The sequence below is a fragment of the Vitis riparia genome, chromosome 18, assembly GCF_004353265.1.
Source record: "Vitis riparia cultivar Riparia Gloire de Montpellier isolate 1030 chromosome 18, EGFV_Vit.rip_1.0, whole genome shotgun sequence".
Lineage (NCBI taxonomy): Eukaryota > Viridiplantae > Streptophyta > Magnoliopsida > Vitales > Vitaceae > Vitis > Vitis riparia.
Genome location: NC_048448.1, coordinates 21,489,460 through 21,515,048, shown reverse-complemented (window position 1 = coordinate 21,515,048; position 25,589 = coordinate 21,489,460). Strand labels below are relative to the sequence as shown.

The 25,589-nt window shown below is 40.1% G+C and overlaps 1 protein-coding gene and 1 pseudogene across 1 annotated transcript; both read right to left on the bottom strand.

The window, feature by feature from the left end:
- Positions 1–5,463: 5,463 nt before the first annotated feature.
- Positions 5,464–23,167, bottom strand: LOC117907811 (annotated as a pseudogene).
- On the bottom strand, positions 20,960–22,974 carry LOC117907812 (pentatricopeptide repeat-containing protein At4g14050, mitochondrial-like). The gene has a single exon (XM_034821471.1). The coding sequence runs from the start codon at positions 21,682–21,684 to the stop codon at positions 21,025–21,027; it is 660 nt and encodes a 219-aa protein (XP_034677362.1). The 5' UTR covers positions 21,685–22,974; the 3' UTR covers positions 20,960–21,024.
- Positions 23,168–25,589: the final 2,422 nt, after the last annotated feature.

Genomic DNA, 25,589 nt, shown 5'->3' with positions numbered 1-25,589 from the left:
CTACAGCGCTTGCTTCGAGATCAAGTGCACCAACGACCCCAAGTGGTGCCACTCCGGCAGCTCCTCCATCTTCGTCGCCGCCATCACTTTGATTCAGCTGGGTCGGATACAGGTGAAAGTCCCAGAGTATGGTCAGTCACGTTTTCCAACTCCCATGTATTCGGTGAAGCCATTTTTTGAAGGGAAGTCTCCAGGAGAAGAATCTTTTTCTGTTGCGGGAGGAGAACTGACATAGAGAGTCTCTTTTTCTGGGCGTTTTTTTGGAGGAGAGTTCAAAGATCTTCTTTCCGTAGAAAATCATCACATAAACCGATTCAAAGAATTCAGAAAGCTTCTCGTTAGAGCCAAGGTTCACCATTCTAGATCTTCATGAACATCTCCTTCATAGCGGCATTGGCACCCCGATCCCTGTACGAATACACAATCAGCCTGGAAACCTCTTCTCCATTCTCTGAATTGCCTCTGCATCGTTACAGACTGACGCATTTTGTTGATCACACACATGAAGAGATATCTAAACATCTCAATGGTAGGAACCTTCATGATTGATTGATCTCCATCATCTTCGCGATCGTGCACAGTTCTGAAAGAAGAGACGAGAATCTCTTCATCGTCTTCACTCTATATGCTTATATCTCGAAGGTTATCCCGGTTTCTATGTGCATCGAATCTCCATGGATGAACTCGGATTCTGCATTGACCTGAATCTCGAGCATGCATTATTTCATGGACGGATAGAAGAAAAAAGAAGAGACTTCCATATTGTGCTGCCAAACTTGGTGTTTTTCTTCATTTATTCTTCACCACAACAGTTGGACATAAAGGTTAGTCTCAATGAATCTTTACCATTTGAATTAGTTTATTAATGATTTTTAAGTTATTCATTGATAAAGTTAAAGGCTAATGGGTTACATTAGTAGCAATGATGGAGAAGTGATATAGTTGTGTTAATGGAATTGTATGGCTGAAAATGCTGTGTGATCCATGAAATTTATGTGGCTAGGAAAATTAGAGAAGGAATAGAGGCTGGCTATGATTACTTGTTGAAGTTTTAAAGGAAATATCTAGATATATGTTATGGAATAATGACAGTTGTAGTGAATAATGCACAATTGGTTATGGGATAATGTTGATGATGCTTGTTGATTTTTTAATGTAAATGGATGTATATCCAGCCATAAGTGTTTTTAGTGGCTCTTGATGATAAGTATGGTGCCTTGTTCATATGTACTATATATATATTTTTTTTTTCTATATGTTTAGTGTTGTCATTTTTAGTTCTAAGTAAAATATTCGATTCCTTAATTCTAATCTTTATTGCCAATATTTTCACTTTATTCATTTCTTCCCACTTCATGATTGATTTTTTTAATACATGTTAGTTTAGGTTGGGTATGGACAATTTGAGCCACATGAGTGTTTATAGAATTTGATATTTAGGAAACTAAATGATTAAACGTGGATTACTTGATGAATTACGATCGAGATTCAGTTATTTTTTTCTTTTCTTTTTTTCTTCAAAATTTCTTTTCATCTAAATAAACCATTGGATAATCACATGACAATTGACTTTGAATAAACTCTCTTGATTTTGATTCATGAAAATTTGATTTATATTCATTTTCTTAAATAATTCTCACATGTACACTTACAATTTTTTTGGTAATCCAAATTTAAAAATATATATGAATTGTTTTTCCTTTTGAAAATTGTTTTTATACCTTATTCATAACAGAATTAATCTTAGTCTCTTTTATAATGAATTGTTTTTATATTTAAAATCTATCTTACTCTCTTTTAAGTATGAAATTTCAATTTCTAAAAAGAATAATGCTGCCCATTTTTATTCGGTATGGAACTTTGACATGTTTTAAAAATGAATTTTGGTTTTAAATGTACGTGAATTAAAATTCATAGTTCCAACTAATGGATTCTTTATGAACTAATTCATGTAGATAAAAATGGGATTTAATAAATCCCTACATACAAAAAAATTTCAAAAATAAAGTTTTCTATTGACACTATTGACAGCCCAATGCATATTTGAACTTGTAAATTATAATCTGACCATTTATAGACTCCTTAAAAAATTTATAATTATTCCATGATATTCTAACTCTTTGAAATTAATTTTAGAATTTTATTTTGGTAAAAATAATTTCCCAATTAGAAGATATAAATCAATCTTTCAAAAGGTTCAGCTTTCACTTTGTTTTTGATACTTAGTTTTTTTTTTGTAAAATTAAATTACTAAAAGATCTCTTTAAATTCATTGAATATTTTTTGCTTAATCTAGACCTCCTAAGTTTAATTTTTGACACATAAAATATTAATATATAATTACTAAAAAGGGAGATATAATTTGTTTTCTTGAACCTATTGCACCTGTGCTCTGCTGGAGCTGAATGAAGTTTACTTATTTTTAAACATATTATGAATGTAATATTGCCTTGTGATTATTTTTCATTCAAAATAGACATGTTAGGCTAGTTTTAAGAATTTTTATTTTTATTTTTTATGATTTTAGGACATCTCCAAATTAATTTAAAAAAATCAATTGTTGAATACTTTAACAAAATGCCCTATTCTAAACCTACTATTAGCATTATGAAATCTGGTATTAAATGAGAGCTAGTTGATTAATTTGATCACTTGGATGATAAACTAGACGTATAGAAGATATTCTCTAAAAATTTTCATGATGAAATTTAACTTCTAGATATTTGTTTTAGATTTATTTTGTAGAAACCCCTGGTTTGACCATTTGCTTTTTTTTTTTTTTTTTTGTAAAGAAACCCTCTTGTGAATACATTTGACATTGGTTATATATAAGTTTAGTTTTTGATTCCTTTTTGAATTCATTACTATTATTTGTGAATTAATCTCATTTCTATGAAAGCACTTTAAAACGATTGTTATGAAATATGTGACTACTTAGAATACAATGTGATGCTATTACTTGTTATTTAAATTTTGTGTTTTCTAGAAGCGCTTGGAATGCAAATTAGGTATGCTTTTCTTTATTAAATTGGTGAATTATGTTGATGTGTTTAGTTAGTTCATAGTGTATATGAATTAATCAACTAATCCTCATAATTATCTCAACTTACTTAGTAGAGATCTAGTTTTTTAGGACTTAGAGGGGTGCTGCGGTTTTTTTCTGTACCTTTCCAATAAATAATCTGACTCCCGGACCCAACTTGGTTTTCACAGACCCGTCTTTTCTTTTAGGAGTCACATTTAGGGTTTTTTTTTTTCTTATTTTGTTTGTCTTAAAAAAAAAAACAAAGTAAGTGGCGACTCCTTTATTTATAAAATTAATTTTTCACAAACAAAAAATGAGCCTCGCCATCGAGTGGGAACACATGTGAAAATACGGGATCACAAAGTGGTGACTCCACTAGGGACCTTAGAGGGTCAAAGCTTGAACTTAAGTTAAAGTAAATTTGACGTTTAATTGCTTGATTAATGAATACCCTTTCTTTGTGACTTTGTGTGATTAATGGCACATTGAAGATTTTTTTATGCTGTAAATATCTATGATAGATGCAATGTTAGACGATGATATTTATTTATGATTGTTTCTCTTGTCTATTATGTTTTTCTTAACATGATTGATTGTATTCTTATCACATGCCTATTATCCCTTAGCATGATGGTTGATCTAGTTGTATGTTTTATTAGATTATCATGTCTTTGTTTAATTTGAATATAGTGATGGATGATTTATACTTGTATTGCATGATTGATTGTTGCATGACTACTTTGTATCCCCTTAACTCCAATTCTCTAATTTTGGTCGGCTTTGTTTCCCTTGATCTTGTATTATATATGGGTGTGGACCCACATTTTTCACGCGCGCCCCCACTCGATCGACGAGACTTGCTTTTATTTGGTGAAAATTTTAATTTTGGAAAAGTTAGAGTCGCCACTTATTTTATTTTATTTTAAAGGGAAAATAAAATAAGAAATAAAACCCTAAAAATGACTCCATAGTTTTTGAAAAAACATGTATCTTTGAAAAATCTAAGTCTAGGTCTAGGGATCAGGTTACTAATTGGGAAGGTACTTCTAGAATGCAGCACCCCTTTAAGCTCTACAAAGCTCTCTACTAACCAAGTTGAGGGAAATGTGGAATTAACTAGTTGATCATGGATACCTAGGTAGGCTAAGGTGATTTCAAAATTAGCATGCCAAACAAGAAAAACCAATCATACTCATAAAGGAGATTTAGGGTGTATACCTGGACTCCTTTTTAAGCGCTATATATCACAAGACATCAAAATTAGTTTGGAAATATAGCACACATGTGTTTTATCCAAGAAAATCAAGCATACATCTAAGCACCTAAGGATCGCATCAAGCATAAATAAGACTTACCAACATGCATGTTCATAAAATTTTGAAAAGTAAGTGATAGAGAGCATACCTAGATAGCATGCATAATTTATAAGATTCCTCCAAAAATGCTAGAGTGATTAAGACAAGTATGAATTATATAACATATTCATTATGTCTAATACATGGTACCAAAGCAAAAATTGAGCCAAGGTAAGTCAAATGACTCCAAAAATAAATAACGAATTCAAGCAATGTACAAGATCATCAACATGTAATTAGAATAGGGAGGAGCATCAAAAAAACAATTTCTAAAAAATGGATTAGAGTAGAATTTAATTACAAAAAATTTCACAAAACAACTCCTACACATCTAGATCAACATACCGAAGGCCAAACTCTCATTCAAAGGACAGATTGTAGCAAAGACACTTAAAAGTTCTACAAATTCCAGATTAGATAAGAAAAACTAACATGTGTAAATGAATTTTTAAAAAATAATAAATAATCACATAAAATCATACAAAAAATCACACACATAGTTCAAAGTGTCTATATCACAAAAAATGAATCTAGGGTCAGATAGTACTCAAAAATATTTTTAAAGCACTCAAGCTAATCAAATGTCCATAATTCAGCATGTGCAATAGATACGACTTTGAAAAATCATATATCTCCCTTAAAGAAGCATATTTTTTTAATAGTTTATATATCTAAGATCAATTTCAAGAAGCTTATAATTAACGAAAAATATCGAATTAAATTTAGAAAGTCATCCATTATTTTATTTTTGCATTATCCATAACTGGGTGAAAATAGAGCCCCCCTAAATATTCATTTATATTTTCTGTTCTGGAATTGTTTTCTAACTCAAACGAAACTTTAAATTCAAGTTCAAGGAGTAAGGAAAGTCATACAAGCTTTGGAAATTTTTTAAAAATATTCTAAAATTGCTATAATGAATTTAACTCTAAAAGGCCAATGGTTGAATGAAAACAGGCAACAAGGAAAAAAAAAAATTTTGAAAATTTTTGCAACACTAGAATTTTCCTCCCAAAATGGCTATGCTGCTGCGTTAGGAAAATGTCCTCCAAGGTATAAAATTCAGATTTACAAAATCAACACTAAACTCACGATGGGTAGCTGGAATTTTTATGTTATCAAAGAATTGAAGAGGAATTTTAGTGGGTCCCATGAAGTACTCCCTATTCTAGACAGCAAAGAGGATGATGGTTCCCATAAGAAGAAGTCAGGTATATGCAGCCAAAAGGTAATTAGGAATAGGGAGCACGTGTCTTTTGAAGAGTCAGAGATTACCCATCCATATTGTGGAGATGAATCAATAACAAGTCAAATCACAGTAGTATTCTTGAAATCCGTTCGATTTCAAAGATGAATGTATGTTGTTATTGTAGCCATGCATTCTCAATCACTTCTGCATATATTTTGCATGTATTGACAAATTCAAGGCTCGTGGGACCCTTCACGTCTATGAACATATTCAACCGTGGGCGAATTATAACTCTTCTTCGGAAACACCCATCATCACACTTCCGGCCAAGTCTCTTGATGCTGTGTGGTCTCAATATTCCCCCTCTAAAAATCTGTTGAATCTGCTTCACCGGCGCGTGTGTGGGCTGTACAAAGGAGTTTCTAGAGATACATAGAAAAAATGCGGAAGTGGCTGCTGCCTCCTCCCATATGGCTGCGTCATGGCTGCCTCATGCGTACGTGGTGGCCTTATTGTGTCACTCACTTAAGGTGGCCTTGTGAGCGACTATCAATGGAGGAAAGAAGGTGACTATGAGGCATCAACCCTCCTCATGCAGTCCATGCGGCTGCCACTTAACAACAGAATATCCGCTTAGAGAACTCCTTCACCAAAATCTGCTGAATCTGCTCCCGAAAATCCCCAGATAGCCTCACCAAAACCAGAACCTGTGTGGACCTTCCTTCTCAAAAAAAAATGGTGCCTCTCTCTCAATCTTCTATCCCCCACAAAAGACCACCAGCCTGTGTCTCCCATTCCAATCAACTGAAAGAAACCCAAGCTTTTAAAACCCACCCGACTGTTTTCTTCCCGTATTCATCCAATGAACCAGCAGTTTCAGAACACATTTGCTGACCCCTGAACTCGCATTCCTCACCTTCTCAAAGTGCAACCTGCTGCCAAAAGAGAGTGTTGAAGCTTCACTAAGTTCATAGCCTCTTAAACTTGCAATTGCTCCCAACAGGATGGCACTTGGTGTTTTATATTGCAACAAAAGCATAAACCGGTACATTAGATCTCGGGAACCAAAAAAATTCATCTTATCATCTAAAAGAATGATTCCAATTCCAATCAAAGTACCAAAAGCCTTGCAACACTAATTCCAATTACAGTCCGAATTCCAAGTTTAGATTCATATGGACCCTCAGCAAGCATTCCTCCAAGGATAAGCAACACGAATGGAATTGTTGCCCCAGCCAAGATTGATAAGTTGTCTGTGATAAATGAAAGTGGAGCATCATAGTCAAAAACAAAAGATTTGAGCTGAGGAAACATCCCAATAATAATGGCTAACAGAGAAGCAACTGTAGGAGGTTGAAGTATGTGCTGAATTGGTGTTTGTTCAGCAACGATTCTAATTCTCCTAACCACCTTCGGCTCCACCAAACACCTAATGGACTCGGGACTGTTTGGACCTCCCTCCTCCACTAAACCAACATCAGGAAAAGTACTTGGTGAAATGCTAGAGATTCTGGTAAAGACCCTTGCAATAAAGGGTGTCTTACAATGCTCGCTTTCTTTATCTTCCATTCCTGGCCATTTAGCTTCAATAAGCAGCGGCCTACTTAAATCGTTAGCAGTGACCACCTCCTTAACCTCATTCCCTTCCTCAACAATTTCATAATACTAAAGGGGCGGTTCCATCATGTGGTATACAAGTGTGTAAACAAGAATTACAGCAACCCACTGAGCAAAAGAAACATAAAACACACCAGAGGTATGACAATCAGGACCAAATGGGTTCTTCGCACTGTGGGATATTGACCCAACAATGGCAAGCGGGAGATTACCCGTGTTCCCAAATGCAGTCATGATGATGGTAAACCGAAAGAATTCGGGTGGTGGCTGGCATATTATTGCCACCAAGTACCTCAAAATGCAACCGACAGCAGTACTGATAATGACGTTTACGGGTATGAACCACCAGAGGACAAAATTCTTGCCAGTAATGGATTGTCCCAATTGGGTGAAGATTAAGCATGGTAGGAATAGGACAAAAACAAGCTTGCTGAGAAGCCTGAAAGTAGCTTTTGACATAACTTGGAGTTTTGGATGGGTGAGAATTAGGCCTATGACAGTGAGTGAGAGCAGTTTCATCAAAGGCACAACTGCTGATAGCCAATTTTCTCCACCAGATTTCACATTCCCATCTGATAGATCCCAGAAGGAATCCATTTTTTTCCCTCTGTCTAAGAGGAAAAATCCCAAAAGGAAACTTCCAATGAATTTGACGAGCTAAGCAAAAAATCCGAGAAATCCCTAGAATTAACACTATATTCCAACAACTAAATTTCAGACTCCAATACCACAGACGAGAGTCCAGGAACACCCAGAAAAGGCCGGATCCGGAGTGATGGATGAAAAGGATTGGTCCACTGAGTGATTGATTTTCGGGTGGATAGTTAGCGATTCATCGCCTCACCACGGGGTTCACCTTTGACGATGACTGACTAATTGATATTGGTTGGTACATCTATCTGCACTTGACTCTCTTATTTCACTGTCTTTTAAACCTTTAGATGAGAATAGAGTGGCAGTAGAGGCATGTGGGTGCGCGAGAGTGGCGGGTAGCCGAAGGTGATGGCAAACGAAGTGGTGTGTGGTTGCACCTCCTCTTCCAGTTTTGGTGCTGCCAACCGTGCCCTCTACTGAAAGAAACCCCACTTTTCCAAAAGCCCTATATATAGGAAGATCACACAAAGACAGATTTGCATCAAAAGCTACGGAGGGCCTGGACTGAATCTTTTAGCAGCCAGCAGAAGAGCATTTAGCAAAGCATCTTTAGCTCCTAACTGCAAGTAATATCCTTCATTTTGGATCTTCCGCTTAAGAATCTGGGCGGCGAAGAACTCGAATTCGAAATCAGAAAGAAAGGAATGATGATGACGATGATGATCGGAAGTGAGGATGGAGGTGACGACATCCCAAGAAAGGTTAGTATGCTGGAACTGGACGAGCCACTGATTAGCAGCTACGCGGTTGCAGGACTGAGAGTCATGATTGAGGGCGTGAACAGCCTAGGCGGCCTTAATTTGCAACTCCATCTACGTCTCTCTTCTAAATAAGCAACGGACGAAAGAGAACCATAGAAAATGAACGAGGAGAGACCAACGCCTGTAATTCCCCTTATTTCCTACAGGCTCCTTAGATCAGACGGTTGCTGCCTCAGATTTGTTGCACTGAGTCTTAGATATGTGCATGAAGTGAGGGGGATGAGCAGCGGAGTAGTGTAATTCTTGGAGAAGAAATCAATCTGACACTGGCAAAACCACTTTCAGACATGTTTGCTAGAATGGAAAAGTCAACCCTCCAAAGTGTTTTTCTGGTGGCACGCCTGTTAATATAGAAACCACCCATTCTTGATCAATGAAGGAGCGAATCAGATTGATCCACACAAACCCCAAGGCAAACTAAACTTCATGGATTTTCCCTTCTCAGATTCTTCAGAGGCGAGTTGTGCGCTGGTTATGGGTCCAGAAACTGCAAGCAATCCATGAAGAACCCAGAATCAACAGCATCATGTGGTCTTTAACGGCCACTCTAATCATCCAAACGAATATCAATAATTGCAAATGGAATAAAATTTGAAAGAAACATGGATGTAAAATGAAGAACTTATCTTAGGAAGATGCAGGCTGACGAATATCCCCTTAAGAATCCCAGTGAGGTCCTCCCCCTGCTTCCAACTAGGTTCCTCACTCTTCTTGCAACAACTCTCCTTCTGGACGTCCTCCTTTCCTTCCTAAAAGATCAGTCAACCCTCTTATCTTCATTTTTCAGCCTGTGCTCTCCTCCCAACCCTCTATTGCAGGCACATACATCTCCTTTTTCAGAATAGCCAGTCCAACCTCCCTTCCAAACTCTCCATGATATCTTCCTAAAAAGAGCCTCCTCATCCAAAAACAATCTCAAAGTTTCCAAAGAGATTCTTAAACCTTCCAAAACCAAAAATCCCTTTCGTACATGAATATCCCCAAAAATTGCTCTTTGTCTGCAATTGTGGAATTTCACTTGTCTTCCTTTCTAAAAAAAAAAACCTCAAACTCCGATCTCTTTCCCCAAGCCGTGTCTATCTTCAATTGCTTCCTTATCTCCTAGAGCCACCTTTCCTTAAACTTTCCCAAAACTTCCACACCTATCTTCCAATTTCAATATGGTATCCATCACACATTCCAAATATCAATCTCAATGTGACCGTGCACACCTTCCATACATTTCCTACAAAATTTCAAAGTTAATAGATTAAATAAAATAATAAAAAATAAAAAATAATAACAATAAAAATGAGTAAAAGTATTAATAATAATAATAGTAATAAAATAACAATAAAAAAATTAAACAAAATTATTAAATTAAAATAAATAAGTAAGGACAAGTATTACGGAAAAATGACAAAATAATAGGAAAATAAAATCGAGGAGGTAATAGACAAGATAATAAATAAAATAAACAAAAATATAATAAAAAGTCAAGTCATGTGATTTTACAAAAACGAGCCATGCAAATCATGCAAGCCATACAAAAAATGCAATCCATACTAACCATGCAAACATGTAAAAATTACCTGAAAGGTGACCTAAGTGGGCCTAAGGTGTTGCCTAATGGGCCAAGTGTATCTAAATGGGCCTAAGGTGCCTAAGTGGGCATAAAGTCATCCCTAATGGGCCAAGTGTACCTAAATGGGCCTAAAGTGCCTAAGTGAGCCTAAAGTGGTGCCTAATGGTCAAGTGTATCTAAACGAGCCTAGGATGCCTAAATGGGTCTAAAGCGGTGCCTAATGGGCCAAGTGTACCTAAATGGGCCTAGGGTGCCTAAGTGGGCCTAAAGTGGTGCCTAATGGGCCAAGTGTATCTAAATGGGCCTAGGGTGCCTAAGTGAACCTAAAATGCCTAAGTGAGCCTAAGGTGATGCCTAATGGATCAAGCGTGCCTAAATGGGCCTAAGGTGCCTAAGTGGGCCTATGGTGCATAAGTGGGCCTATTGTCACAAGTTTATTCCAAATGAGCCTCCCCATGGCCTTATATAGGGTAAGGAAGCTTCTGGAGACTCCTAGAGTGGGAAGAGTGTGGAAGTTTCTAGAGAAGCCTGGAGGAATCCACACAATTCTACATCATGGTGGAAGGCACGAGAGGAGTCCGGGGCTTTCTAGAGACACCTAGAAGACTCTTGTATATACTTGTATATAGGCTTGTACCTAGAATGGTGTAGGACATTCTAGAATAGTCTTGAGTTGTAAGGAACCCTCCAAGGTTCCAGAGAGTTCCATTGGTACCTATAAATAGGTGAGGGCCTCATTTGGCCAGGGTACCAAGCAAGTGAGCATCCAAGCACTTGTAAAGGCTTCTTTGAGTAATAAAGAGCTTCCATTCTTTCAAGGGTTGCCTACCAAGCTTCTTGAGCTTTTGAGTCTCAAGTGTCTTAGCCGAGCAAGCTAAGCATTGGGAGCAAGGCTGACTTAGCAAGATCAAGCATCTTGACTTGCCTAAGTGCCGCACGAGCTTAGTGAACGACTAAGTCCGTGACAAGTGGTATCAGAGCACGGTTAAGAGGTGGGCATATTAAAGGAAGCATGTCGGGCTCTAACGTGGAGGAGACTAGCGAGCAAACCCGTGGACGGGAGATGGAGCATACTACACGGGGCCGAGACAGGAAGGATAAGTCTCGTGACGCCTTAGCCAACATGGAGGCAAGGCTAGCCAAGGTGGAGCTAGCCATGGCGGACACCCAGGAAGGGGTGGACTTGATCGAGCAAGGCATGGAGAAGGGATTAGAGGATCTAAGGGAGCAGATCCAAGGCCTTCGCGAGGGTGTGCTTGGTTCACAAGTTCAGCCGGTGTCACACGAGGAGTTCATGTCCTTCCAAGACAAGGTCATGACCATGTTCGCTAGTGTGGAGTCAAGAATGGAGGCCTTGGCTGCACGCATGGATGCCTGAGACCAAGAAATCCGTCAAAAGCTGGCCATATACAAGACTGCGGTGTCAGCACGAGTCATGGCCACTCATGAGGCACCAAGGGTGGAGGTGCCCAAGCCACACTCGTTCAGTGGCAAGAGGGATGCTAAGGAGCTGGACAACTTCTTGTGGCACATGGAGCGTTACTTTGAGGCAATTGCATTGACGGATGAAGCCACTAAGGTACGCACCGCGACCCTTTACCTCACTGATAATGCTACTCTATGGTGGCGTCGACGGTTTGCCGACATAGAGAGAGGGACGTGCACCATAGACACATGGGACGCCTTTAAGAGAGAGATCAAGAGGCAATTCTATCCCGAGGATGTGGCTTATCTAGCAAGGAAGAGTTTGAAGCGTCTCAAGCACACGGGCTCGATCCGTGAGTATGTCAAGGAGTTCTCTACGCTTATGCTTGAGATACCTAACATGGCTGAGGAGGAGCTACTGTTTAACTTCATGGACAACTTGCAAAGTTGGGCCGAGCAAGAGTTAAGGAGGCGTGGTGTCCAAGACCTAGCCACGGCCATGGCAGTAGCGGAGTCCTTAGTGGATTATAGAAGGGAAGACTCCTCCAAGCCCAAGCCACCATCCAAGGGTAACCAGGCCAAAGGTGGGGGAGACAAGAGGTCGCAAGGCCATACTTCTAAGGAAAGGTCAAGCAAGGGCCCTAGTGGCAAGGAAGGCAAAGGCAAGGACAAGCGGAAGGAGTTCACGCCCAGGACCAATTGCTTCTTGTGTGATGGTCCGCACTGGGCACGGGACTGCCCTAAGAGAAAGGCTTTAAATGCTATGATCGAGGAGAAGGAGCAGGAAGGCAATGCTAAGGTGGGATCGTTACAGCTCCTAAATGCCCTTAAGGCCAAGCCGTTGCCTAAGACGCCTCAAAGCAAAGGGCTGATGTATGTGGAAGCCCTTGTGAACGGGAAGGCCACCAAGGCCTTGGTGGACACAGGTGCCACTCACAACTTTGTCTCGGAAGATGAGGCAAGAAGGTTGGAGCTCCAAGCATCCAAGGAAGGAGGATGGCTCAAGGCAGTTAATTCAGCCGCTAAGCCATCACATGGAGTAGCTCGCGGGGTGACTATGCACATCGGCTCATGGGAAGGAAGGGTCGACTTCACAGTGGCACCCATGGACGACTTCAAGATGGTGCTAGGAATGGACTTCCTACAGAAAGTCAAGGCCGTGCCACTACCTTTCTTACACTCAATGGCTATCCTAGAGGAAGAGAAGCCATGCATGGTCCCTACGGTCACTGAAGGTACGCTCAAGACCCCTATGCTATCCGCTATGCAAGTAAAGAAGGGGTTAAAGAGGGAAGAGGTGACCTACCTCGCCACCCTTAAGGAAGAAAGGGATGATGGGTCGGGAGAACCCATTCCTAAGGAAATCGAGGGGATCCTTGATGAGTTCAAGGACGTGATGCTGCCCGAGTTGCCCAAGAGACTTCCTCCTAGGAGAGAGGAAGATCACAAGATTGAGCTGGAGCCGGGAGCCAAGCCCCCTGCTATGGGGCCATATAGGATGGCACCACCCGAGTTGGAAGAGCTAAGGAGACAACTCAAGGAGTTGCTAGACGTGGGGTTCATCCAACCATCCAAGGCTCCCTATGGCGCGCCGGTTTTATTTCAGAAGAAGCATGATGGGTCCCTACGAATGTGCATAGATTACCGGGCACTCAACAAGGTGACGGTGAAGAATAAGTATCCCATCCCGCTCATTGCTGACTTGTTCGATCAACTTGGAAGGGCAAGGTACTTCACGAAGCTAGACTTAAGGTCTGGCTACTACCAAGTCAGGATTGCGGAGGGAGATGAGCCGAAGACTACATGTGTGACCAGGTACGGCTTGTATGAATTCTTAGTGATGCCTTTCGGACTCACCAACGCCCCAGCAACATTCTGCACCCTCATGAACAAGATCTTCCACCCATACTTGGACAAGTTCGTGGTGGTGTACTTGGATGACATAGTCATCTATAGTAACACTCTAAAGGAGCATGTGGAGCACTTGAGGAAGGTCTTTAAGATCTTGAGGCAGAACGAGCTATACGTGAAGAAGGAGAAATGTTCGTTTGCTAAGGAGGAAGTGAGCTTCCTTGGGCATCGCATCAAAGATGGCAAGCTGATGATGGATGATAGCAAGGTGAAAGCCATCCAGGAATGGGATCCACCAACCAAGGTACCTCAACTCCGGTCTTTCCTTGGTTTAGTTAATTACTACCGGCGGTTCATAAAGGGTTATTCGGCAAGGGCTGCTCCACTCACTGATCTTCTTAAGAAAAATAAGGCATGGGAATGGGACGAAAGGTGCCAACGAGCCTTTGAGGATCTAAAGAAGGCTGTGACTGAGGAGCCAGTGTTGGCACTACCCGACCACACCAAGGTCTTTGAGGTACACACAGATGCCTCAGACTTCGCTATTGGGGGAGTCCTTATGCAAGAAAGGCACCCGATTTCATTTTCTTAGCAGCCTTATCCAAGTCGCAAGCTTTCAAGTTTGCAAAAGGATGGCACGAGCAAGCTGACATAGCACGCTCGTACTTGGATAAGGCTGCTAAGAAAATGAAGAAGTGGGCTGACAAGAAGCGACGACACGCGGAGTACAAGGTTGGAGACATGGTGCTTGTCAAGCTCCTTCCTCAACAATTCAAGTCCCTAAGGCCGGTGCATAAGGGCCTTGTGAGGAGGTATGAAGGACCCTTCCCCATACTTGGGAAGGTCGGCAAGGTGTCCTATAGAGTCGAGCTGCCGCCGAGGTTGAAGATTCATCCTGTCTTCCACGCAAGCTACTTGAAGCCCTATCATGGAGATAAGGATGATCCAAGCCGAGGGTTGTCTAAGAGGGCACCTACAGCGGTCGTGACCTCCTATGATAAGGAGGTAGAACACGTCCTCGTAGATCGGGTCATCAGGAGACGAGGGGTACCTCTTGCTACGGAATACTTAGTGAAATGGAAGGGACTACCAGAAAGCGAAGCTAGCTGGGAGCCAGCAGAGGCACTATGGCAGTTCCAGGAGCAGATCGAGTGGTTCCGGGCAGAAGGCGCGACGAGGACGTCTGCGGCATAGGTGGGGGAGAGTGTCACAAACTTATTCCAAATGAGCCTCCCCATGGCCTTATATAGGGTAAGGAAGCTTCTGGAGACTCCTAGAGTGGGAAGAGTGTGGAAGGTTCTTGAGAAGCCTGGAGGAATCCACACAATTCTACATCATGGTGGAAGGCACGAGAGGAGTCCGGGGCTTTCTAGAGACACCTAGAAGACTCTTGTATATACTTGTATATAGGCTTGTACCTAGAATGGTGTAGGACATTCTAGAATAGTCTTGAGTTGTAAGGAACCCTCCAAGGTTCCAGAGAGTTCCATTGGTACCTATAAATAGGTGAGGACCTCATTTGGCCAGGGTACCAAGCAAGTGAGCATCCAAGCACTTGTAAAGGCTTCTTTGAGTAATAAAGAGCTTCCATTCTTTCAAGGGTTGCCTACCAAGCTTCTTGAGCTTTTGAGTCGCAAGTGTCTTAGCCGAGCAAGCTAAGCATTGGGAGCAAGGCTGACTTAGCAAGATCAAGCATCTTGACTTGCCTAAGTGCCGCACGAGCTTAGTGAACGACTAAGTCCGTGACACTATGGTGCCTAAGTGAGCTTAATGTCACATGATGCTTCAAATGACCCTCCCCATGGGCTTATATAGAACCCAAGAAGCTTTTGGAGACTCCTAGAGCCATCTACACTAAGCCATTGGTGGGAAGAGTGTGGAAGGTTCTAGAAATGCCTAGAGATGTCCACACATCTCTACACTATGGTGGAAGGCATGGGAGGAGTCCAAGGCTTTCTAGAGACTTCTAGGAATTTCTTGTATATTCTTGTACATAGGGTTGTACATAGAATAGGGTAGGATGTTCTAGAATATTCTTGATTTGTAAGGAACCCTCCAAGGTTCCAGATAGTTCCATTGGTGCCTATAAATAGGTGAGACCCTCATTTGGCCAAGGCACCACCCAAATCACTTTCTAACCAAGCAAGTGAGCTTCCAAGCACTTGTAAAGGCTTCTTTGAGTAATAAAGACCTTCCATTCTTTAAGGAGTTGCCTACTAAGCTTTTTAAGCTTTCGAGTCGCGAGTGTCGTAGCCGAGCAAGCTAAGCATTGGGAAGCAAGGCTGACTTAGCAAAATCAAGCGTCTTGACTTGTCTAAGTGCCGCACGAGCTTAGTGAACGACTAAGTCCATGACATTAAGGTGCCTAAGTGGGCCTATGGTGCATAAGTGGGCCTATGGTGCCTAAGTGAGCTTAAGGTGCCTAAGTGGGCCTAAGGTACTTAAGTGGGGCTAAGGTGCCTAAGTGGGCCTATGGTACATAAGTGGGCCTATGATGCCTAAGTGAGCCTAAGGTGCCTAAGTGGGCCTAAGGTACCTAAGTGAGCCTAAGGTGATGCCTAATGGGCCAAGCATGCCTAAGTGGGCCTATGGTGCATAAGTGGGCCTAAGGTGCCTAAATGATCCTAAGTCTAAATAGGGGCTGCCAAGAGTCACAATGAGGTTAGGTAAATCTCTCAACCAAAGTCCCCAAGGTGGCTTAGAAAATATAGGCTACACGAGTAGTAATGAGCCACCAAGGAATTACTATAAAGTATCGAACAAATACCTAATAGGACAAAATTGAGGGTTTACAATGGGACTTGTTAATTCATGTATGCTTTCGATCAAGCTAGAGACTAGGACTAGGGTCTAGTAACGGGCTATATTAATGTTTGGGTGCACTGTGGAGATGGGCATGTTAATACCAACAAGAGTCCTATCATTGAAGATCTATATGGCACAAAACTAGATTGAATGGATACTCGTGTGGCCAGTTTGTTCCCTTTATTGTTTTAGTCACATAGGTTTTTCGGAAGCACCCACATCATTCTAAATGTACACTTAGATTAACCCTAAATGTTGAGAAATGTAAAAGCTTTACCTATAGGAAACCCCATGGGATGTGAGGAAGTGCATGTGTGGAGGTGATGACCACCTTGCATGGAAGCACCTCGTCTCTTAGGAGGCGTGCAAAGGGTTACGTACCATCGGAGCATACGATCACCTTTGCTAGGGATTCCCTTAACCCACCTCCTTAATTTTTTAGGGTCACTGTGGACCCGCATTTTTCACGTGCGCCCCCACTCGATCGGCGAGACTCGCTTTTTATTTGTGAAAAATAATTTTTGGAAAAGTTGGAGTCGCCACCTATTTTATTTTTATTTTAAAGGGAAAATAAAACAAGAAAGAAAAACCCTTAAAAGTGACTCCATAGTTTTGGGAAAAGCATGTCTTTGGGAAACCTGAGTCTAGGTCCGGGGATCAGGTTACTTATTGGGAAGGTACCTCTAAAAGGTAGCACCCCTCTAAGCCCTAAAAAGGTCTCTACTTACAAAGTTAAGGGAAGTGTGGCCATTAATCATTTAATTATGGATACCTAAGCAGACTAGGCGATTTTGAATATTGCATGCCTAACAAGAAAACCATCCACAAGAGAAAGTCAAAGTGCATACCTGAACGGCTTCTCAAGTGCTATCATGAAACATAGGAGATTAGTTTGGAAATATGACACATTACATGTATTTTATCAAAGATGATCAAACAAGCATCAACACAATCAAATATGGCATCAAACATGGTCATGGTTCATGATAACATACATATTCATAGAATTTCAAAGTTGGGGGGTAGAGAAAGCGTACCTGATTAGCGAGCATCCACACGTCTATGGGAACAAGGGTATCTCAACAATAGATATGAACAAATTCATGTATATCATAAAAAAAAAAAAAAAAAAAAAAAAAAAATCAACATGTCAAGCAAACAATATTGAAGAGAATATTATGAATGTCGGGCCCCCACCAAAGCCCTAATCAATTTTGCATGAGTTGATTCTATGAATTCCATTGTTTGGAATCATGAATTTTATTCATGCTTGGGAAAATCAAGAAAATCAGTTGAAAATCGAATAAAACAATGAAAGTGCATGCCCGAAGGAAAATGGTAGCGAATAGCATGTTAAAGTTGGGATTTTATTCCTAGAAGCTCCTAAGGAACTTTTAAAGAAAACTAAAGTTATTTTGATGAATCTTCAAAGCTAAATTTATTCAGTTGAAAAAGGGTTTGAAAGATCAATTCAAAACTGTAAATTCTCAATGAAGAAAATGGAGGAAGAGGTGTGCGTCAAGATGGCCATGCTAGAAGTAGAGTTTGGAAGCATGAAGGTGCTAATGATTCAACTGTTGATACTTGCATGAAAAGACCCTTGTTGATAGCTTTGCAATCTGCTAATTATTAAAAAAAAAGTGTTTGATGGACCATTCTGCTTCAATCTCGAAATCAACTTAGATCCCACCACTCGTTTCAATTGGCATGCTACAAAGCCTTTCTGATATGGATCTAAGCATCAATCATCTGTCTAGTTCAATTTTTTCTTTCTCAGAACTGATTAACCTTATTGGCCTTTACCCGACTTCCTTGGATCCGCATAGCAATAGACTCACTGGTAGTATAACCGAATACTTTGGCCATCTCTCACAACTTCAGTGCCTGGAAATTTCTGAGAACCTCCTCCATGGACTGATTCCATATGAATTATGTGACCTTGCTGATCTAAGATTCTTGAACATCTCAAACAATATGTTACATGGTATCTTGGACTGTTCTCAATTTATAGGATGGTCTTTTCTGAACATTAGTGGCTCTTCTGGATCTGCAGAAGTAGAGATCACAAATTTTGAGATGAGGCCTTCCTCTGCAACTTTTTCTGTATAGCGTGGCCTTTCCATTAGAACTTGCATCTCCTCCAAGGCTTTGTTCTATATAGAGTGGTCGTTGGGGGTGATTCCAAAAGAGCAGCTTGGAATTTTAAGTTCATGCCTCTTTGCTTCTATTCTTCTATAGAGTTCCGAAGCAAAGGATTTGGAGTAAGCTCCATGACCTGAGCCTTTCTCTGCATATGGGGCAGGTCTTCTCTTCTCTTCAGAAATTTTCGTGAATCGACTTCCTCTCACAGCTATGCCCACAGACGATTGCAACTGGATCACTCATCATCTCTTTGCGCAATAGGCATCTGAAAGACTCAGTTGGATATTGGTGATGATATGCAGTAATTTCCTCATCTTGAGGGCTCATAACAATTTCTGTACTATACAAAAACTGCATCTATTGAGATGACTGAAATGCCTCTGCCTGTTTCTTTTGAGCTTCCATCTCTTCCTTCTCCCTCTTTAAAAATGCCAGCTCATGTTCTTCCATCAGTTGCTGCTTCCCAAGTAGTCTTGAATTATCACAAACTCTTGTAATTAATTGGAGCTCAGTGTCCCTATCAATGGAGTATGGACTGTAATACATACAATGCTGCCTCCTGTCAACAAATTCTGGACGAGGCCTTTTAATTGATTTTGGGAGAAACAATGAATTACAAAGTGGACATCTGATTTGTTGTTACCCATTCCAAAAGCCAGGGTTACGCAAGTCGTATTAATCTTATTTTTTTACTCAATTGCTTCTGAATGAAGGCACGCTGAGCAAGATCCATGGAACGATGATAAAAATGTTGCTTTGTGTCCACATTCCTTTAACCTTTCAGCAACTTCTTCATAGTCTAGTCTTGAAGGACAATAAATAATTCCACATTCATCAAAATGATTTCTTCTAATGAATATAGCTGGAAATGGGGCAGCTTCTTGTCCTGAGAAGTGCCTCCAAGAGGAGTTCAGATTCTTATAAGTGCTTGCTCTTCCCAAAAGTTGTTAGATAAGCGCTTCTAGCTTTCTACAAATCTGTAGATTTCATCCTTCACACTCGGCAGCTCAGGAGTTAATATTTCCAACTGAAACACTAACTTTCAAGGTGTGCAATCAAACCAAAAGAGGTCACTTCTCTCTCAGCAAAGGGCTTAACTGCATATTCAGAAGTGGGATTGCTTCCGGTGTTAAATAAAGACCTCTTGAGAGCCACAATAGAGGAGAAAAGTATGATGATTCGAGTTTCGACCGATTCAGCTTCTGTTGGACGGATTTGAGACAGGTCTTTCTAATAAGTAATGGATTTCGTTTCTTCTGTTGGTTGGTCTTCAAGCAGGCTTATCAGTGCACGACATGCTGATACAAAACCACTAGCTCTAGCGAATCCTTCATGCTAGGAGGGATCATCAAGGGCATGAATTGCAAGGGGCCTAACATATTTTGGATCTGTACTAAAACAATATTTGAAAGACTGTCAGATGATTTAACACTGAGTTGGACAGTTTGGCGTATGTATATGTCTCGGGAAGCCTGATCAAGGGTGGATTAGGCAGTGGGACTCACGGGAGATCCAAGTTCCTTCTAGAAAAGCCTCACATTTTTTTAGAGAACACAAAACACCGGTGATAATCTCATAACACCATTCAAGCTAAGCAAGTGTATGTTCTCGAATTTCTGCATCAAGTCACTCATTGGAAGCATCACCTTCAGGGACAAGGGCTTGTGCCTTTTTTGTAGTGGTAAAAGAACCACAACTTCATAAAATCTCCAATCCTCAAACCTTTTGCAAACTGCTCACAAATCTGCAGGTTCTGGAACTTTATTCGAGAGATCGAAGGCCTCTCTAGCGAGGTTTTCCTTCTCTTCGGTGTTAGAAGTTACAACAGCTTTCTCAAGAAACTCCACAGCTAAGTAAAGTTTGTGATCGGTCCCCTTGTAATAACCTAGCCAACCCTCTCGCAATCTTGCGCTAATATCATTAACTGTTACTTTGTCATTAGGACCAGTGTAATACTCCATTAGGGAAGACATTAACCTAGTAGCAAGTCGATCACCTTCCTCGGAACAAACAGGTTGGTGGAGTGCTAATTGAACTAATTTTTGTTGTAGATTAACATCAAAACCCTGAACCAAATGTGTCACATGATGCTGAGGAAGAAGTTGGAGCAAAGAAAACAGAGCTTCAGCATATCTAAGAAACAATTGTCTAATACGTTTCGCGGTCACAACTAAACACTTAGGAATATGTCCTTGAAGCCGCTCATAAAACTCTGATAGACCTTTCTTTTGACTACAACATTCCAAATTTGAATTTAGGTCAAATGTCACGCATGAATTGATAGTTGCATACGCACATTGCTCTCTTATTTCTTCCCTCAGATTGATCAAACTGAAGGAATATCTTAGGAAAAGGAAAACAACCTGTTTCTGTAAATGGTATAAAGACATGCTATACACTTTGGAGAGCCTTCAAGACAGCCACTCTCATTAGGCTCGATTTAGCGAATTGGTTGGAGCAAAAGCTCTTGAAAGTATTCATGGAGAACTCGCAGCAAAGAAACAAGAATTGAATATTGTAGACGGATATATAAACTGAGCCTAAACATTAGCATCAACAACTTGTGTTTAAAGTACAGAGATGCATAAGCTGTTACAATCCCCTTGCTTCTCATTTCCATAAATAAATAAAACGAATCAACCCAGTTCCCAACTTTGTACCAGCCCAGATATCAATGTTGTCCAAGAAAGTAAATTCTTCACTGGCATTTTCTGGAATAGCTGAATAGCATCCAATTTTCGGCCACTTTGAGCATATCTTGGAATCATAGCAGTCCAAGAAATTGAATTCTTTGAAGAAATTGAATCAAAAACCACATGACCAATATCAGGCGAACAGCATTTTGCATACATATCAATAAGGGATGATTTTACAACATCATCATCAGAAACTGGTGACACAATAAAGGTTGCATGCACTTGCTCGCCTTGCTTAATTGCACCCAAGATCGCATAGGCCTTAACAAGGCAAGCAAAGACATAATGATCAGGTTGCAAACTGTCTTGTTTGGACATGGCCGGAAACATGGAAAGTGTCAAGTGGGGGATGTTAGTTTGGTTGTTGGCTGTAAGAATTGGGGTCCATGAAAGTGGGTCTCTATGGGGCAGCTGGTTGAACAAGTTAAGGACATCTTGAATGAGGCCACATTTGCCATACATGTTTATGAGGTTGTTGGAAAGGGACCTGCATTGATCTATGCCAGTCTTGATGATATTGCAATGGAGTTTCTGGCCAATAGGTGGGAATTGATGTCTGGCACAGGCTTGCAGTTGGTAGACAAGGTGAGAGTAGCACATCCATCACCCTTGCTGACTCAGAGAGAAACTTTGTATATCTTTTCCAAGAGACGAGGGACTCGAGATTCTGTCTACCTCACAGATTTGGCTCTTGACCCACTTTAGGTTTGAAAATTGGTCTGCTAACTCTTAAAACTGGCTGCATCTTCTGAGTTCAGTTTTTTTATTTATTTGCATATTAGAATCTATTGCTCTAAGATTCTCATTGGATACTGCTTCACGCATTTCTGAGAGCAAATCCTGTTGTCCCAATTTTTCCATCTTTTCCACTTTTCTTCCAAATTCACATAATACTTTAGCTCACTGTAACCATAATTAGAAAGAGTTGAGGGGGAAGAGTTCTTTGATCTAACAATCGTTAGCATTATTTTCATCTTTAGAACTCTTGACAGGTGAAGAATCACTGCTTTTCCGCCTCCATGAGGCAAGCATGTCAAAATTCCTCATCAAAGCATTCAAGCAATCATCAGTTTCATCACTGGTAGGACCTCTTCTTGTAGGTCTGGGATACTCCCATGCCCTGTTCCTTTTTCATTTAAGCGATGAGCATTATTGAACATCATCAAAGTCACATCTGATGTATGTAAACACTTAGTTTATGCTTCTGACCTCTAACAAAAGTTGCTCTCAAATCAGCCATACCCATATCCGTTTGCCATGACAATCTTCTCCCAACGTGGGTCCTGAGGGGATAACCTCTAAATTTGTCACATCTTTCCCAGATTTCCACTGAAGGAGCTGCACATATCACTTGACTGAATTGGCCAAGACCTTCGCGGTAAGAATCTGGGCAACAAGTGAGGATTGTCCTTGGTTTTAGCAGATGAACTCGCATAGAAACCTTGTATCTTCTTTCTGTCTCATCCTTCCAACTTCGAATCCCCCACTCCAGCAGTTCTCAGAAGAATCTCATAAGCAAGCATCGGAAAGAGAGAATGGTAACCGAAAACAGAGTACCAAAGGAGAAGAAGAAAGAAAAGAAAAATAAAACAAAATAAAATAAGAACAGAACTAGGAAGAGCCACGTTTCATATTTCGAATCAACGGGCTTTGAAAAGGTGAGGCAAGCATAAAAAAAAAGAGATATTTGATCAACAAACACCAGACTCAAGAATGAATCCGACTGCTCAAAAAGGGGAAGAAAAATCAAAACGATCAAATTCAGCAAACAAGCAGGTTAATGGTCGTGGCATTCATACTGATACAAATGATGTTTTGGAATCAGCAAAAGAATCAAAGAGGACAAAATGTGAATGAGAGTATAGTAAATATCAGGAACCGACCTCAACACAACAAATTTGTGGCCCTTTCCGTCCACACCAATCAACAATGTAAGAATATTCAGGAACGAACACATAGAGAAATCGAAAATGGGTAAGAATTCCAAGAGTAATGAGAAGCATACTTGGACAGCCTTGGTTGCAATTGTTCTTTTCCGTTTCCTCTGTTCTTCTCCACGAAAAATTTTCAGAAAAAAAAAATCCCCCATCTCTCTCAGAATTTCTTTTCTCACATATATATATCACTTTTTCCTAAAACCTAAATCTCCTTAAAAAAAGGCGAAATCTCCTATTTTCTCTATTCTTTTCTCCTTATCCTTTTTTAAATCTTCCAATTCAAAAGCAATCTTCCCAATTTCAAATTCCTCTCCAAAACCTTCCAAAGAGAGTCCCGTCTTCCTTAAACTCCAATAGTAAGTTTCCTTGCAAAAACATGAAATTTTTGAAGTTAAATAATTGAATGAACGGATAAGCAAGTAAATAAATTAGGAAATGGTAAAAATAAATAAATAAATAAATAAAAATAAATAATAAATAAGTTAGGAAAAATAATATAAAGAGGAAGATAACCAATAAAAAGTGAATAATAATCATAAAACTAAAAATAAAAATAAACCAATAAACAAAAAGTCAAGCCCAAAAGTCATGTAACCATGCAAGTCACACTAAAAATGTCCAAATGGGCCAAGGTGAGACTAAGTGGGCCAAGGTGGACCTAATGGGCCTAAGTGCCTAAGTGGATCTAGGGTGCCTAAATGGGCCTAAGTGCCTAAGTGGGCCTAGGGTGCCTAAATGAGCTACCCTAAAAGCTATCCTAAAAATGAACAAAAAGCCTAAGTCTAAAATAGGGCTACCAGGGGTCAGATAATCCCTCGACCAAAATCTCTGAGGTGACTCAGAAAAAGGTAAGTGGTGAGTAGTACTGGGCCACCAAGGAACTACTGTGGAGCACTGAAAACGAACTTAAAGACATGTGTTAAAGGGACAAAATTGAGGGTCTACAGTCACCTTCTTACCAAGTGGGTGGAGAAAACTTCTTATACAAGATTGACATTAGCCAAAGTTGTTGGCTTCATCATATCACACATCATTTGTCGTTATGGAGTCCCACATGAGTTGATATCTGACAGAGGAGTGCACTTCAGGGCAGAGGTTGATGTTTTATTACAAAGATCTAACATTTAGCATCATAAGTCGTTTGCATATAGACTGTAGACTAACGGGGTAGTAAAGGCCACAAATAAGAATATTAAGAGGCTTTTGCAGAGAATGGTTGACACTTCTCGAGATTGGTCAGAGAACCTACTTTTTGCATTATGGGCTTATCACACTTCTTTTCACACCTCTATAGGAGCCACACCCTATTCTCTTGTGTATGTTATAGAGGCAGTGCTACCAATTGAGATAGAGATGAGATCTTTGATAGTTGTATTTGAGCAGCAGATATCTGAGGTAGATTGGGCTTGAACACATTTTGATCAACTTAGTCTTCTTGATGAGAGGAGATTGAGAGCAATAGACCACACATGCTTAGCAGAGGAAGATGCCCCGTGCTTTTAGAAATTGAATCAAGCCTAGACCAATACTGAGCGGAGATTTGGTTTTGAGGGTTCTTAGAGGCTCAGTTGGAGACCCTAGAGGGAAGTTCAGACCGACTTGGAGTGGGCCATATGTCATTAGAGAGTTAACTCCAAAGTATGCAACATGGTTGATGGATCTAGATGGAAACCAATTCTCAAAGCCAAGCAATGTAGATAAGTTGAAGAAGTATTATGTTCGGGACTATGGTCGCAGGATGGGTGGCTTATACCCTATCACCTTTTGGATATTTAAACCATTGCTAGCCCTTTGAGCCTCTCATGATCACTATAGCCTATTCTTTTTTATAGCCTTGTTTACTTTTTATACTTGGGACCCTCTAATGTACATATGCTTTATTTAGGAATATCACGAGTCTTGGACCTATTGACATACTCTTTCCATTTGTTTTGTCATTATCATGATACCCTGTTTTATTCTCACTTCCATTGTTTTTGTTCTTTGTTCTGCCCTTTTGATACTATTTGATTTATCTTGTTTCTTCTCATACATTGAGTGATGATCTTTCATATTTCATTATATGCAGATCAGTCATATCACCACTTACATTCCATCTCGTAGACATTACTACAAAGGTCTTTGGTTGAGAGGGTCATTTCATTAGGGAGAGCTCGTTATTTTTTGGATCACTGTTTGAGAGTATATTCATACCATTGTAAATATATATCTATATATATATATGTGTGTGTGTGTGTGCATGAGATGTATTACTCCATTGAGCATGTATGAGATATTTGAGAGTTTATTATGTGGAGTTCATTGGTTGATGAGATTGCATGAGAGTTTGTGATCCTTAAATTTATCTTGTATGTGTTCTGAGTATGAGAGATGGGTGATTCCTTCCTAAAGACTCTAAATCATTGTCTCTTTCCATCACTTCGGTCACCGCTGATTTGATCGCTTTCTATGTCTTGTCTTGAGTAGATTGAAGCTCTTCTGATTCCTTTTGATCTTATTTGTTATTTATATTCTTCATCATTCACCATACATTCATCGTTCTTCATTCATATCTATCCCTATTCCATG

Bases quoted from the DNA above. Each gene is read 5' to 3' on its own strand.
- LOC117907812 (XM_034821471.1), bottom strand. From the start codon at position 21,684: ATGTGCTACTCTCACCTTGTCTACCAACTGCAAGCCTGTGCCAGACAT.